This window comes from Rhopalosiphum padi, chromosome 3, assembly GCF_020882245.1.
Source record: "Rhopalosiphum padi isolate XX-2018 chromosome 3, ASM2088224v1, whole genome shotgun sequence".
In the NCBI taxonomy this organism is placed as follows: Eukaryota; Metazoa; Arthropoda; class Insecta; order Hemiptera; family Aphididae; genus Rhopalosiphum; species Rhopalosiphum padi.
The window spans coordinates 28243865-28259878 of NC_083599.1; the positions used below are offsets into that span (position 1 = coordinate 28243865).

The 16014-nt window shown below is 23.6% G+C and overlaps 1 protein-coding gene across 1 annotated transcript; it reads right to left on the bottom strand.

Annotated features, from left to right (window-relative positions):
- Window positions 1-9847: 9847 nt before the first annotated feature.
- On the bottom strand, window positions 9848-15223 carry LOC132924965 (uncharacterized). The gene is given in 6 exon segments (XM_060989400.1): window positions 9848-10472; window positions 10701-10842; window positions 11835-12047; window positions 14333-14508; window positions 14511-14554; window positions 15186-15223. Coding segments are annotated over 6 exon segments (867 nt in total). The 3' UTR covers window positions 9848-10218.
- Between the last annotated feature and the right edge of the window lie 791 nt (window positions 15224-16014).

Genomic DNA, 16014 nt, shown 5'->3' on the forward strand with positions numbered 1-16014 from the left:
TTATTTGTTATAAATTAATTATATGCATATTATTTTGCGTATCATAATGCCTCTTGAATTAGATGAGTGTATACAAAATCGGTATTGATAACAAAATAATGTTTTATATTGTACTTGTATTACTGTAATTTAAAAACGAAAAAAAATATGTTCCGTACTTATTAAACATTACTACCTACGTTTTTTTTCTAATATATATAAATATATATTTTTTTTATTAACCTTACTTAATGTAATTTATATAACATATATACGATAACGAGAAAAATATTAACTTTAAACCATCTTAAATAATTTATATTGAGTTGTCTTGAGTATAAACTAATAAAAGTTTGATGGCTTGTCAATATCAGTTTCACCGCTTTAATCATATATATACAATCACCCACTCACTATTATTGACTTATACGGTAAACTCATCGGCATGAAACGTACACACTTATACAACGTCTTAATGTTTTTTTTTTATTATTATTATTATTATTATTATTTACAAAATAAAATTGGACATTAAATAACCATTCAGCTTTTGAAAGTATAAAGTGATAGATACCAATATATATATATTATATATACGAACTGTAAGAAACTATATATACAAATCAATTATGTTTTATTGGAATCTTATTTCTTTTTTCACGAATATAAGTATTTTTTTTTTTAAAGTACACATTTGTTTTCTCGAAAAGTTTTAACGTTTATGGAAATATATTTTTTATTTATTTATTTTTTTTATAATCTTAAGTCATTATGTATTTATATATCTACAGACTACAATACACTATTTTTGTAAAAATATATTTGTAGTCTTATTTTTACTTTTCTGACGGATAACATTAATTTCTAAAAGCATTACTGAAGCAGAATATTTTCTTAACGAAACCAAGATTTTATTTATGGTAGAGTGCAACCAATCCCCACCCACTGGCACAATCAAGAAATTTATTTTTGATTGACATGTTATTTAATTATAATATAATTTTAATTTTACAAAAACAGAAAAGTGGCAAAAATTTTAGCGTAATTTCACAATTATTTTTTACGTATTTTGAGCATAAGTTAGATCGTTAGTAGAAAGTTGAGCGGTTATTGACTTTCCACCTTTTCAGACATTAATTTAAGTTGTAGATTGTTTAGAAAATGTACAGGTAAAATCTTAAATCAAAGGTTTGACTTTATTTATGAAGTTAAATATTATATTTATTTTTTATTAAATTTGTTGCAAGCGAACCTATAATTTAAATTTCTAAAGTAATAATATATTAAAAAGTCATCAATCTAACTAACCTATGGAGGTATTTTTTTTATCAAATCTATACATTACAATTTAGGTAACTAAATATTAATATAATAGACATAATTTAAACTCAATCAATAAAATATATAATATATACAATTTTATGGACTGAAGTAGATAGGTACAATTTTAGACATATTTTTTTTTTATTAGAAGTAAGGTTTCATCATAACAAGTCATTAGCCTAGAAACATATTTTTATTAAATTGTATTTTATTTATTGTTGATTATTTAATTTAGTTTCACTGTTTAAATTACTTTAATTTAAATACAATATAATTATTTTATAACTAATAGTTACAAAAGTTATTGATATACAATGATTTGATTTTAAGCTTTAGAGTGACTTTAAAATTATTTTTGAAAACTTTTATTTGATGTGGACAATTTATTATTATATCATAACAATACCTATCAAGTGACGATTTTATACTCTAATAAATTATACATGATATTTAAAATGGTATGTTTATTAATTGAAATGACAACATAAATTATTATGTAATAAGGTACCGGTAAAAACGTGATGGTTAATCAAAGTATTTTACTGATGTAGACTTTGGGTGGCATTAAAATTATGAGTTTATGATCATATTAATCACGGTTAGAGAATTAGTGGCCGATTAAAAAAATATATATACCTCATATCATATTATTATATCTATATTTATTTTTGACTGAAGTACATCAAATTATAATGTGTACCTTAACGCAGTGAAAATATATATTATATAGGTTTACTATTTATTTTCATACTTGTCGGTTATCGGTAGGTATAATTACTATTATAAGAACTACCTATTTTACTTTTGATTATTCACGCATATTTCATAATTTTATTAAAATATTATGATGAAGTATTAAATTGATTAGCGTATTATTATGAGGAACACGTGTTGTCACACATGTTTAATGAACAAATTGTCTAGAATATATTGGTGATACAAAATAGTAAAAATATACTAATGAAATGTACTATCAAGTACTGTGTATTATTGCTAATATTTATTAAGGCATTATTATTGTCTGTGTATGCCCACTGCCTGCGTATATGGATAAATAATATAATTATATATATATATATATGCGTGTGTATATATTGTGTAAAAGAATATAAAATAAAATGTATAACAAATAAAATTATTAAACAAAAAGTCTGATAATGACATTAAGATTTATTAATAATATTATTTTTTGCAATCAATGGTAATAAACTATATATTAACAAGTGTTTTAATCGACTAAATACCTCCTGGATCACTGTAATTTTTTTGTAATTATTATCATTATTTTTATAACGAAAAATTTTTGTTCGAGTAAACAACCCTTATTTCAATAGATATTTTAATACTTTTACTGTATACCTACCTTAAATTATAATCAGTGAAGTATTTACTGAGTATTATGAATCAATAGGTCTTATTGATAAAACTAAACTTGTATAATCGAATTAAAGAATATGTAAGATAAGATTTAGTTACAAGTGTATTCTATTGTAATAGTTAATTATAATTTATAAGTATGACCCGAGTGACTACTCTTTTTATATAGGTAAAAAAGTACATATTAGATTAAGATAGTACTACAAGTATTTAAGTATACACGAAATTATTATTTTATTACGTTAAATACTAAACCAAATAGCACTTAACAGTATAAAATGTTATATCAAAAGTATTATTTTATTTCCACCTAGTCTTCTTGAAAATATAGTGTGTAATTGAATATTAATTATATTTGACATTTTTAAATGTGTAAATAACAATAATATAGTATAATAGCTATTAAATATAAATAAATCGTTTAAACTTTGCTATTTAAAGAGACAAGATGCAATATGATTGCATGGAAATCGATACACATTTGATGGGTGAGTGGTCACCTTCATTTATTGTCAGAATGTTTAAAGAATTAAACAATAAAATTAAAATAATAATAATCTATACCTATTTAAAATCATTCTGCGCGCCCGGCCCAACTTGGCGAATGGGTGCAGACAGGCTACTGATAGACATAAGACATACTAAAAAACATATAATTATTAATCGATCACTATTGTCATTTGTCGTCGTGATCGGTCCGAATCGTCGACCGACGCACGCCGACAACGAAACACAAAATAATAAAATTAAAATAGATCGAATTGTATAAAAAGTCGCCGTGCGTCGTGCAGACCACGGCGATAACATAGAATAATTAAAACATAATAATAATAATATTCAAAATCACTACACATTAATGAAAAAAAAAGCCATGCAAGTTATTCAGTTACATAGTAGTTTTTAGTGTATATCGTCAGTGAGTAGATCATCGTAATTAATGTATCAAATATTAATTATTAAATGATAAATCATTACAAACCTCTGAAAAGAAGATTCTTAGCATTAACGACGTGTCCGATGCATTTGCGTCCTAGATGTCGAAATTGTATTTAATAACTTAATAGATAAGTTATTGCGCCCGGATCAGAAAACTTAAAAACCATTGATAGCTTACTTACTACTGTAAGCTAATTGCAACTAAAAAATTGATTATTCAAATGCACTTATGTAATATACAAATAACAAAATATGTATACATTATACTTAAACTAATTATTTTAGACTATATCATATTCTAATTGTTACCTACATAACATTTCATTTTGATTTCAAATAAAGTATGTATATGTATATTAAAATCATACTAGAAATAATAGTTTATATAAATATACAGCATATCACAGATGTGTATGATGAGTGATGACAACTACCTACGATGTCAATTTTATCTAAAGACTGAAATATTTAAGTTTTAGGTAAATCGATTTAACAAAAAATCAAGTTATAATGTAAATGGTTATTTCATAGAATAAAACTAATAAACAGCATAACTTGTTTGTTAACGTTTCAAAAAAAGTAACAATTAATATTAAATACCTAAATATTATGAAATATAATTTAATAATTATCAAATATATCTATATATATATAACAATTTATTTGTAATAAATCAATAATAATAATTAATAACTATTGATATATAATCGAATATAAAATTATTTCGTTATTAAAAATTTACAAAATTTTTGAGATTCACTCAAATGCTCAATGAATTGTCTCCTCTTCACTGTTCATATAATTTTGATTAACTTGTTCATCTATGTTGCTTAATTTTTATTTCAAACAGATTTTAATTATACTAAAATAAAAAAAAAAAATTCAATATTAATTAAACGTATAGTATTTGAAATTTAATGCAAAGTTCCGAGTCATCTATTATTGTTACTTTTTTTTTTTTAAGTTTAAATATACAATCTATATCAGTAGACATAATAAGTATGTATGAATGTATGATAGGAGAAAAAAATAACATGAATAATACAACTTGAATAAAGAAGCCACCCAATGATGACACTTTATAACTGGGCTTATTGTTAGACTAAGCTTAATATGTTAAATAACCTAAATATGCAAAAATATGGAAAATAAAATTACAAATTTAGATTTGTATATAACATAAAAAAAAAATTTTATCTGGTAGTTGACCTTTTTTATGACTACGCCAAACTAATATTAACATACTAGAATTTCTCTGTTCAACACTAATAAGTTAGAAAGTAGCTCATACTATAACCAACAAATCTAAAAAAAAACATATTTTTTTATAGAATGAATATTCTGTTTAAATTTCTAGGAAATTATATATTTTAAACTGTTAACGTATATTATTATATTTTATACACACAATAGCATTTTTAAATGCTCTGTTTTCTGCAAAAATTAATTCAACTACCTGTGTTACTATATAATAGTAAGTAATTACTTTTATAGTAATATAAGTATAGTTATAAAATAATATACTTAATAACATAGACAGACAGATAATCTTTGCTCAGAATCGCGTTTCGTATGCAATAATTGTTCATTTAATTCAAATTTACACGTCCATTCATTCTAATGAATTACTCCTCAAACTCACTCGAAACCTGTAGATACAGAAGCACGGTTATCTACTTTTCTCCCTTTTTACGTTTTCTCTCTTTTTTTTTTCATTCGAGTTACTCTCGCGATGCCCCGGTTACTCATAACATATTTATTTAATTTCTGTAATCTTTGCCCATATAAGTATAATCATTTATTGCAAGCTACATACACAGTTAAGTTATTCTTATTATTGGCATTAATTTATACACCATTATTGTAACATACCGTGTAGAAAGGTGTACTTAAGTATTTAGCGTTTGTTCCCTTTTAATGATAATTATGAAATATATCTATAAGCACACATATAAATAGTAAGTGATTAAGTTAAATATTTTTATAATAATTGTATTGTATATAGACTATAGACAACAATAATATCCCTATGACTAATTGTTTTTGAATTAGAACAACATATTTAAAATGAAAAGATTTTTAGTTTTCATATTCATCGGCGTCAAAATTTGAACTCCAAATGTCTATAAGAAAGGTTCTTAAATTTTTGTGAACTACTGTACATACTAAAAACATATGAGGAATACTACATTAATTTTTTAAAGCTTTTCGACTTAAAAAAAATGTTATCAACTTATCATTTATCTATTTATATACTAACTCTGTATACTCAACACAAGATGCTGATAATTCAGAACCTTGTGCTTAGATTGGAAATAATAATTTACATGATAACTAATTTACTAACTAATTATTATAACTTATAATTGCATTGATTGTTTGTTACTTTTTAAAGATATATAGCGTTTATTGACAAGCAATATTTTATTATAATTTTATACAGTTATTCGATTATTATTTATTTTTAATTCATAAATATACAGCCAATTTATTAATAAATTCAAAAGCAAGTGAGAAATTCAAATAATTTATTTCATTGAATAATTTAAATTTTAATTAAAATTTATAGTGTAAAGATAATTATCAAAAATTTAGTGTTGTATGATAAACGTATATACTCGTACAGTGTATTTACATATTATACAAATTAAAAATTAAAAATAAAAAAATATTTTAAATATTAAGCAAAAGCTTTTAAAACAAATTATCGATTATAATTTATTTATTATAATATAATTTACCCTATACCTATATTATTACCTGTAAAATGAATCATTTGAATATTTATATAATATATGTAATATATTTAACTAGATATAATAGTTAAATTACGAGTCCATGTTGATGGAAATTATACGTATTATATATAATTTGAGACTTAATATTTTGAATTAATATATATTATATTATATATTTGAATAGTGATATATAATATTAGACGAATGAGATATAGGTGCTTATTTAATGTATACATCTTTAGACATTATAAGAAGTCAATGTAATACTAATTTTCCAATTCTAACGCGAAATTAACCTTGAATAAAATTTGAATGTAAAATAAACATAGTATTTTTAATGTAAAATTCGCACTTATCTAAATTTAAGTATACGATACAAACATAAGATATATTATACCGAATTAAGAATTTAAAAAAAAATACATATTCTGACACATATGATTTTCATTTCATGTATTTGTATTTGATGTGATGTTAAACAATCTAAAATATATTTAAATTAAATATAATTTTTCATCTTTCCATTGTTACCTGCAGGATAGATGAGAATAATAATATATTCACAATAGACATTGTAATTTACCCATGTCGCGTGATTATGGTCGTGTTTTGTAAATAGTCTTATGTACCTATATATTTTAATAATATTCAATAATATTATGAAGATAATAACTTAATTTTTACTATAGAATATATTTTGGTATAACTATTTTTATGAAGCAATTAAAATTATAATTTACCTACGTCTTCATATCAAATAATCTTATTGGAATACTTACCTAAGTTATTTTTGACTGTATTTTTAATCTCTTAGGGTGATTTTACTAGTGAGATGAGTAATCACATAAGTATTTAGTTGAATGTATGTAGTATGAACTAAATTCTTAAATAAGTTCCTATAATATTTTATATTTTAGTTAATTATACGAAACCTTAATGAGATATATAAATGCCTACATGCAGCATCTAATAAACTCAAATTTCTACTAGTAATTAACGAGATTTTCTTAGAAATGAACAATAGTAGAATTTTACAATTTCCTTTTTATGTTATTAGACATAATAGCATAATCTTTTATTTAATTTTCTAAAATATTTGAAATAAGTTTATAGATACTCTGTAATCAGAAAACGAATAATTAATACTTGACAGATTTTTCAGAAAATTAAACATCTTAAACTAGCATAAGCATACTATATTTAGTTAATTCAAGTAAAACGCCATGTTTAATTTAAAAATACAATTTATTCTGCAGTTTAATATGTAATTACCAATATTGATGCATTATGGATAAGTTATAGAATACGCGTGTAGTTTTTATAGGCGTAATCATAATAATAATATATTATACAAAAATAAATAAAATCCAATATACGGGCCGATAAAAAATATATAAATATGATATGATTTACATAGAGCAATTTTATTACAAACTATTTTGTAGTATAAGCTTTTAAGAATTATGTAATAAGACGTAATACGTGTAGTAATAAAATGGAAAGTTTGTTTGTCGTTCAATAATATTATAACTATCATTATACGACATTATGGATAGGATTTTCTGATACACTTGTGTCTAGATTTTATTTTTCCGTTATCTCATGATATTATAATCTTAAGGTTTCGTTAAAATAATACATAGATCTATAACATTATAACATAATAGTATAGATAAATTAATAAGTACGATCAAGGTAAAATAAATTATTATTTTATTAGCTTATTAATATTATTATTATAGCTTTCATATTCTATTGGACAATTATTATACTGAATCCTATTCACAATAATAAAAATAATAAAAATCACCTATTTACAGAATGATAGAGTGCAGTATACAAATAAAAATATTTGAAATATAAAATAGTTTAAAGTAAATATTACATTTTGTATTGATCGGTAAGAAAATTGTTTTCATCAATTTGTTTAGACACTTTCTTGAAAACATTTTCTTGAAAAATACTTTATCAACATAGACCGACAAACAACATGATTTAATTTCTTGGAACAATATTTTTAGTTTATTAAATTAGTTTTTTTTTCTTAGCAAGAAATATGTATACTTCACACAGTAGTTTGCATTTTAATGTTATAAATCTTTTCCGGTTGCATTCACAGAAATAAAATGAATAGGTACTGTCATACAATATGTCATATAGTCTTACATTCGAAAAATTGTCTCAGATAATTCTGTACAATTTAGTATAATTGCAAAATTATTATAAATTCCGAAAAGTGTATGTAAAATTGAAATTGAGTAAATGTACGAATCTACTTAAAACAAAAACATACAACTTATTGTTTTCAATTATTTAAATGATGTAATAATATTATATGAAATACATATTATTATAGTAAGTGTAATTCCTAACAATAGTTTTAATTGTTTTTTTTTTAAACTTAGCTATAAAACATCAATAAAAATATGATTTAGTATAATATTATAGTATATTGTAGTAATTGTAGAAGTACAATATAATGATAACATAATACAGTATACATCGTTTATAATGACATCTGTTGTATTGACGAATATAATTTAAACATCTAAATTTGAAGACCTTGGAAATATTATGTTTATGCTATGTTTTTATATAATTTTATGCAATTTGATTATTCTAATATACAATGACGAAAAAAGTATAATTACGTTTTTTTTGTATTTATTAGAAAAATACATCTATAATTACTTCGTAAAATGTAGATCATAGAATATCCCAATAAATGGATTGATTATTCAATTTATTTTTTTATACATTTTGGATAAAGTTATTTTAGTTACTATTATTGATATATAAATACTACAATATAACATATTATTCTGCAATTTAAAATAGGTACATATTTTGTACAATGAATTTGTCGCGTCATATTTATGGTTTGCGAGGGCGAGAGTGGTTTTGTGTGTGAGGCATTTATGCAATTTCCATGTATAGCTTTCTATACATTTTCCATATATACCAAAAAAGGGCCTATTTTACAATGGCAGTATTACCCGACTTAACCCGGGAAAGAATAAGCAAATATAGAATACTATTCTCGGTTTACTTCAGTTCCAGTGCACCTCAATTAGTACCAGTCCTCGAGTGTATAAGGACAAGTGTGCTTAAGGATAAAATGCAAATCCAATTATTATTGAGACGTGTAATAGTTCTCAATCGTATTAGTTACAGCGCTTTCAATGTACTTATTTCGGTTTATGTGCAATAAAAACTTCATGAGTCAAACAAATCAGGTATACTATATTGCCCAGTAAAATGTACAATAAATGTATAAGCAATAAATACAGTTTTTTAGATGATCAAGTGAGTACAATTATTTAATTTTTTTTTTGTTAAGTCACTATTAATTTTTACGATATCTTGTATTCACATTTTATCGTATCAATCAATAGTAGTTGATTTTATTGAACTATAATATGTTTAATACGTGGTATTAAATGTACTTTGTAATTTATACATTAAAAAAAACCCACCCTACGATTGGATAATAGATTAATATTTTCTATATTAACTTTGACACCAACATTTTCTCATTCAAGGAGATGATTGTTCAAAATCTAACAAATTAAAAAACTTTCATGACATTTTAAGTTGTAACAACGCATGTTAGGTATTTTCTAATCAGATTAACTAAAACAAAATATAATCATTATCTTCAGTGTATTCACACATCAGAATTTGTTAAATGTGTAAATTAAGACGAAGAAATCAAATCCATTTTAAACTATTTATTTATCTCTACTCACAATTAATTAAATTAAATTAAAGAAAATCAATTAAATAGGTACTTATTAAAATTAAAAACTACTTGTATCCAAATAAAAACGATTCTACTTCTACTATGACATAGATAGGTAGGTACTCATTTCTTGTTTATTTGACAAGCCATCACACTCACTGTCGCGTTTTCAGCTTTCATGTTTTCAGTCAAAACGACATTGTTTTGATTAGCCCAGTCAGTGTAATTAACCTCGTACAGTGTTTTCAGCCCCAAAGAACTCGCTATTCCTTGACTCTTCTTGTCAGTGAATATTCCAGAAATTACGTTGCAACCTAAATGCACCATCTCAGGTAACTGCTGATTGATTACACACTCCAATAATTTTTTACCCAGTCCTGTGTAAAACAAATATTAGTTCAATCGATTTAAACTAAGCACGTATAATTTGTAAGAGGTACATGAATAAATGAAACGCCATCGTTTTACACGAAGGTTTCTTCAAGTATACAAATTCATATTTCGTTCAAGTGTTCGACCAATATATTATACTTACAAGGGATATGCCATTTACAAATGACCAATAAACACGGTCTACCTTTTATTTAAAAAAAAAACATACTTACCTTGACCCCTATATGGAGGAAGAATAAACCAAGCATAAACTCTGAAGAATGCTACACTTTTGTAATATTTGTAAATGTCAACTTTTTGGCTCAAGTAGTTTTTGAAATTCTGTATTATATTCCATTTTTCTCCTTCGTACAACTAAAACATTTATTTATTTATTTATATATATATATATATATGTTAACATAATACATTAAAACAAAGATAGAGTAAAATGCTGGGAAATAGCTCCGTTGTACGAGTTGTATATGTATTAAAGTGTACGTCGTCATCGAGTAGGTCACTGTATTGTATGTGTTAATTATAAATTCAATTATAAATCACTGAGAAAAAAATTCTGAGCAGTAACGGCGGTGTGTGACAGCATTTGTTTCTAAGAATATTTTATAAATTATTTATATTTCAATTTACAATACATAAATTATTTTTTCTATTAGTTGTACAATAGATTGAACTATTATTTTTTCTGAAAACATGGAATATGTTATTATCAATTATTATTATAATATAATATGTATTATTTACGACATAAATTATTATTATTAACTTATAAGTCAATATTACCGGCATATATCGTACATACGCACTAGAACGGTTTGAATAAGTTATTAGTTTAAATTCATTAAAATTAGTCTAAATATGTGTTGAAAATCCTGTTATATACCTATGGAAAATAATAATAAACAAAATGATGAAAAGTCTTAAGTCCTACGATTATTATTTTTCAAATTACAACATAATAAATAAAATTGTTATTTTTCGTTTTAAATTTTGAAAACATTTTAACTTAAACAAATTGTTAACCACACTGCGCTCATCTTAACTTAAAATACTCGTAGCTAGCCATATTACGAAATTCGATGTTAATGTATTGAAATTCTCCAAAAAATATTCTCCTCTAAAAATTTAAATCAAAAATGCATTTTGTCACTCGTATAATTTTATTTTTTAATGTTTATAAATAAGTTAAAATAATATTGAACAAATATTTCTGAACGTTGAAACTTTTGAAGAAAATAGATACTTACTTTTGACATAATTACCTTGTTATTATTATTATTATTATTATTATTATAACATTGTATACTATTGGTTGGTATTATAAAAGTAAAATAAATTTGTCTAATTACTCTTAATCTACTAAACTCCAACGAATTATCTTCAATCGAACAAAATCTGCAGACAATTATTCCAATACATTTCCCGGAACTTTTTTCGATCACAATTGATGATAGAGTATCCGAGATCCAGTGTTTAACCAAATATAAAAATTGATCAATTGAATCTTGATCAGAAGACAATGAGTTATAACTACATAATGATTCTTCGTAAATATAATTATTCTGAAATAAAATATGGTTGTTTATTATTTTTTTTAATTTATTTAATTATGTTTTTATTATTGTAATATACAACACATAAATAGATAAACTTATCATTCTAAAAATATTTTTATTTTATTTTTAATAATATCGATTAAATTTTAGTTGGCATAAAAATAATCTAATAATAATCTATCTTTATGTGAATCTTCAAGTTTATTAATAGATATATTTGTATATAAATAAAATTAATAGCACTAATTTGGAACTCTGTGTAGTATACCTATACCGTATATCCGATTAATTGATTCATTGTTTAGTCAATAATTTATTGTTGTTTGATCCTAAATCAATTAGTAAAAATTAGGGTAACCGTGTAATGTTTAGACTAAAAATATAATTTTTATGATGAATAGATTAACTTTATTATACCCATCTGTCCCATCTAAAACTTGTTTTATAGAAATTTCAAAGCTTCCCTCATTCCGTTTAATCCGGACTTTCGGCGATCCAAACGGGGCCTGATCTTATATCATGACTCGATTAATGAAACTCAACTATACGCTGTACAGCTATATATTGTTACATAATATAATTTTCAAGACCAACTTAATTTTTTATACTTTATTATATAGTATGTATATAAATCATTATGTTATAAACGAAACGCGGTGAATACTATAGTTAGACAAAAATAAAAAAACATTGTCAAGTCATAATAAAAACACGGTATTATTGAAAAGTTAACTGACAAAGCCTATAGTTATAGTAGACATATAATTGGATAATCGTTACTTTACGTAAATAATAGTATTATAATCATCAAATATCTATGTTGAAATTTAGTATAAACTAGTAAATGAAAAACGTAAACTTTTTTTACAAAGCATTAAATAACTTTGGGCCAATGTAACATTTAGATGAATTTAAGATTATTTTATCAATGTCATTAATGTAAGTAGGATATATTACGAATCTATCTCAACAATGGATACATATTATTATCTATATAACCGTAAAATTATCCATTTATAAATTAACCAATACAATGTATAAATGTACGTTACCTATTAAAATTCTAACAGTATTACAATTGAATATTATTTTTAGGTTTTAATAATAAAAAGTTAAGTTGTTTGATTATTAAAAAATTGTTTATTTTATATTTTAGTTTTTGGGCAATGACAGATATTTATTATTCATAAAAGTCAATTTAAAAATCAAATTAATACATTTTCTGAATCCACAAAATATAAATGCCTCATTATTAAGAACCAGAATAGAAATCAAATTTTGTCATTAAAATTCATTTTCATGCATCTTTTTTAAACTAGCCCATTTTAAAATTAAATTTCTTATCAAAGTTATATTTTGACATTGGCCTCCCTACACTAAACCATAGACATATAATTAGAATATAAAAATGAAAATAATATGCACTTAAAAAAAAATCAAAGTTCTTGAATTTATCATAAAGAGGATGTATAATAAAGTTTAAAGACCATACACAAAAACATTAGATCAACACCACTATATTAATATACTCTTATTATTAAAGCTTACCTAGCCAAAATTGGAAATTATGTACATAAATATGGTACTTCACTGTACGTTTGTAATACGGCAAGACAACACATACAGATGTAGCGTCCTCTTAACATTTCGTATTTTTACCGACATAATATAGTACAGAATATATTTTAGCTTGGCCAACTATAAATCAATATTATATTATAAAAATATATTCAACTTCTAAAATTACTTCTGAGCAATAGAACTATTATAAGAAAATAATTGAATCCGGATATGAACTCTAAAATTGATTCACCTAATAAAAATATTATTTTAATAGGTACCCATAATAATATGTTCCCTTTCCTTATAATTCTGAAAATATACTTATCCAACATTTATTTTTTAAATTTAAATTCATAATTATAGTTGAAATATAAGCAAACAATATGTAAGCTTAAATTCAAAATTTTGATCATTTTTACAATGATTTGTATAGTTTTTTTTGTATATTTTCAAATAACAAACCTATTTATAAATTATATTATTTTGAAAAGTGTAATTTTCGTTTGAGATGTTTCATGTATCTTGAAATTGTTTGAATATAAAGTTCAGAAAATAATTACATACTTAATATGGTAAATTAATATCAGTATTTAGCAGATATATTATAAGTACGTATCACATAATTAAATGTATACTAAATTACGCCTTAAACATTTTAAGGTTTGATAATAAAAATATAATTTCAATGCTCATCTTAAATATATATGATTAATATCATAATAAATTACTTTAAACATATCTAATATTTCGTCGAATCGCTCGTCAATAAATACTTGAAAAATGAATTCCGATTTGAAGATTGTCCATATTCTAGGTTGAGTTATTCTTGTCATAAAGTCTTCATCCGTTTCTTCTTCTGATAGTAAATCTTGTTTCAGCTTAGACATTGTAACATTAATCAAATTCGTTTGCGTACAGTAAAAACTAATTTCCGTTCGTGAATTGTATACCTTAGTGTGTATAACTACCGCCTATTTAGAGACGATAACCGTAGTTTAACTCTATCGATCGTTAATAAAGGTTACCAAGGTTACGATTTAAAATTATCTATCATTCAAACTTTAATATTAAATATAATATTATGTACATAATACATAATATTATTATCGTACAGAGCATACATATTTTTAAGCATTATTATGTTCTCGGGTTTTTACTTTGTTTTTGATGATGTCAGTGCAACAAAAAAATATCCAATAATAAATATTTACCGATCAAACATGCACGCCCCCGTGAATTGAGGGTCGATACAAACAAGAGAAATAGAAATTTTCCACTTGCTGAGATATACTTGTATGTATACATAAACTACTCAGTACTCACTGAACAATATTTACAATAGTATCTATCTAGTACCTATACATAGAGAAAGTCAAAAAAACATTCATACTATACAGCTATATAATAATATAATATTGTATAATCATATATTAATATTTTAAAATATTTCTTCTGAACGATTTTTGTTCTTATTGAAAGATACTCACAATAATGTAAAATGGTATAGAATGAAAAATTGTACGGATCCTGGACAAAGAAAGCAATGAGTGGATACTATTACAATCGTCTCGCTTAGATTACTTCGCAGCACAAGCAGTTGCTAAACTATTATTATACATTTGAAAGCAATTGACAAAAACGTTGTATTAAAAAAAAAAAAGAATTCAAGACGAGTTGAGTTGATGAATGAAATAAATGTATTTCAATTTTAAGAAAGGAATACGAAAATTACTTTTTTTATTCATACACAAACTTAATGAGATATTTATTATTTTTAGAAATGACTTTGAATTTGTTTCATAAAACTTTTTGAATACCCCTAATTTATTTAAAAAATAGATAAAAACAAAAAACATACAATTTTAAAACCAATACATCAATACATTATCTATTCGTTTTATTGGGATTCTTAATGATTATTAATATTATATACTATTTATACTAATATACTATAATTTGAAAGTTGTTGGTATACCAATCGATTTGTCCAATCACCTGCTCGGTTACTCTAATAAACAATCATAATATTTCAACACTCACAATTGTATGCAAATTATCATACACGTTATTTTGCCATACTCAAGTATTTATTTTTGTTTTTATGAACTTGTACTATAAAATATGCATAAGTTTATCAAGGAAATGAAATCGAATTCATATTTTCGTTATTTTATACATATAATATACTTTATTATTTCATGCGGTAACAAATTGTGAGCAATGTGAGCATCGAATTATGATTCTAATGGGATTTTTATAAAAATCAATTTTTTTAGATGTATGGTTTGGTTAGTAAATATGATCTATAATTAAAGCCCAAAAACATCACCTATTATTTAATTTATTTAAATTTATTATTTAATAGTTATTTAAATAAAACTTTCCATTCTTAACATCAAAGGTCATGTTA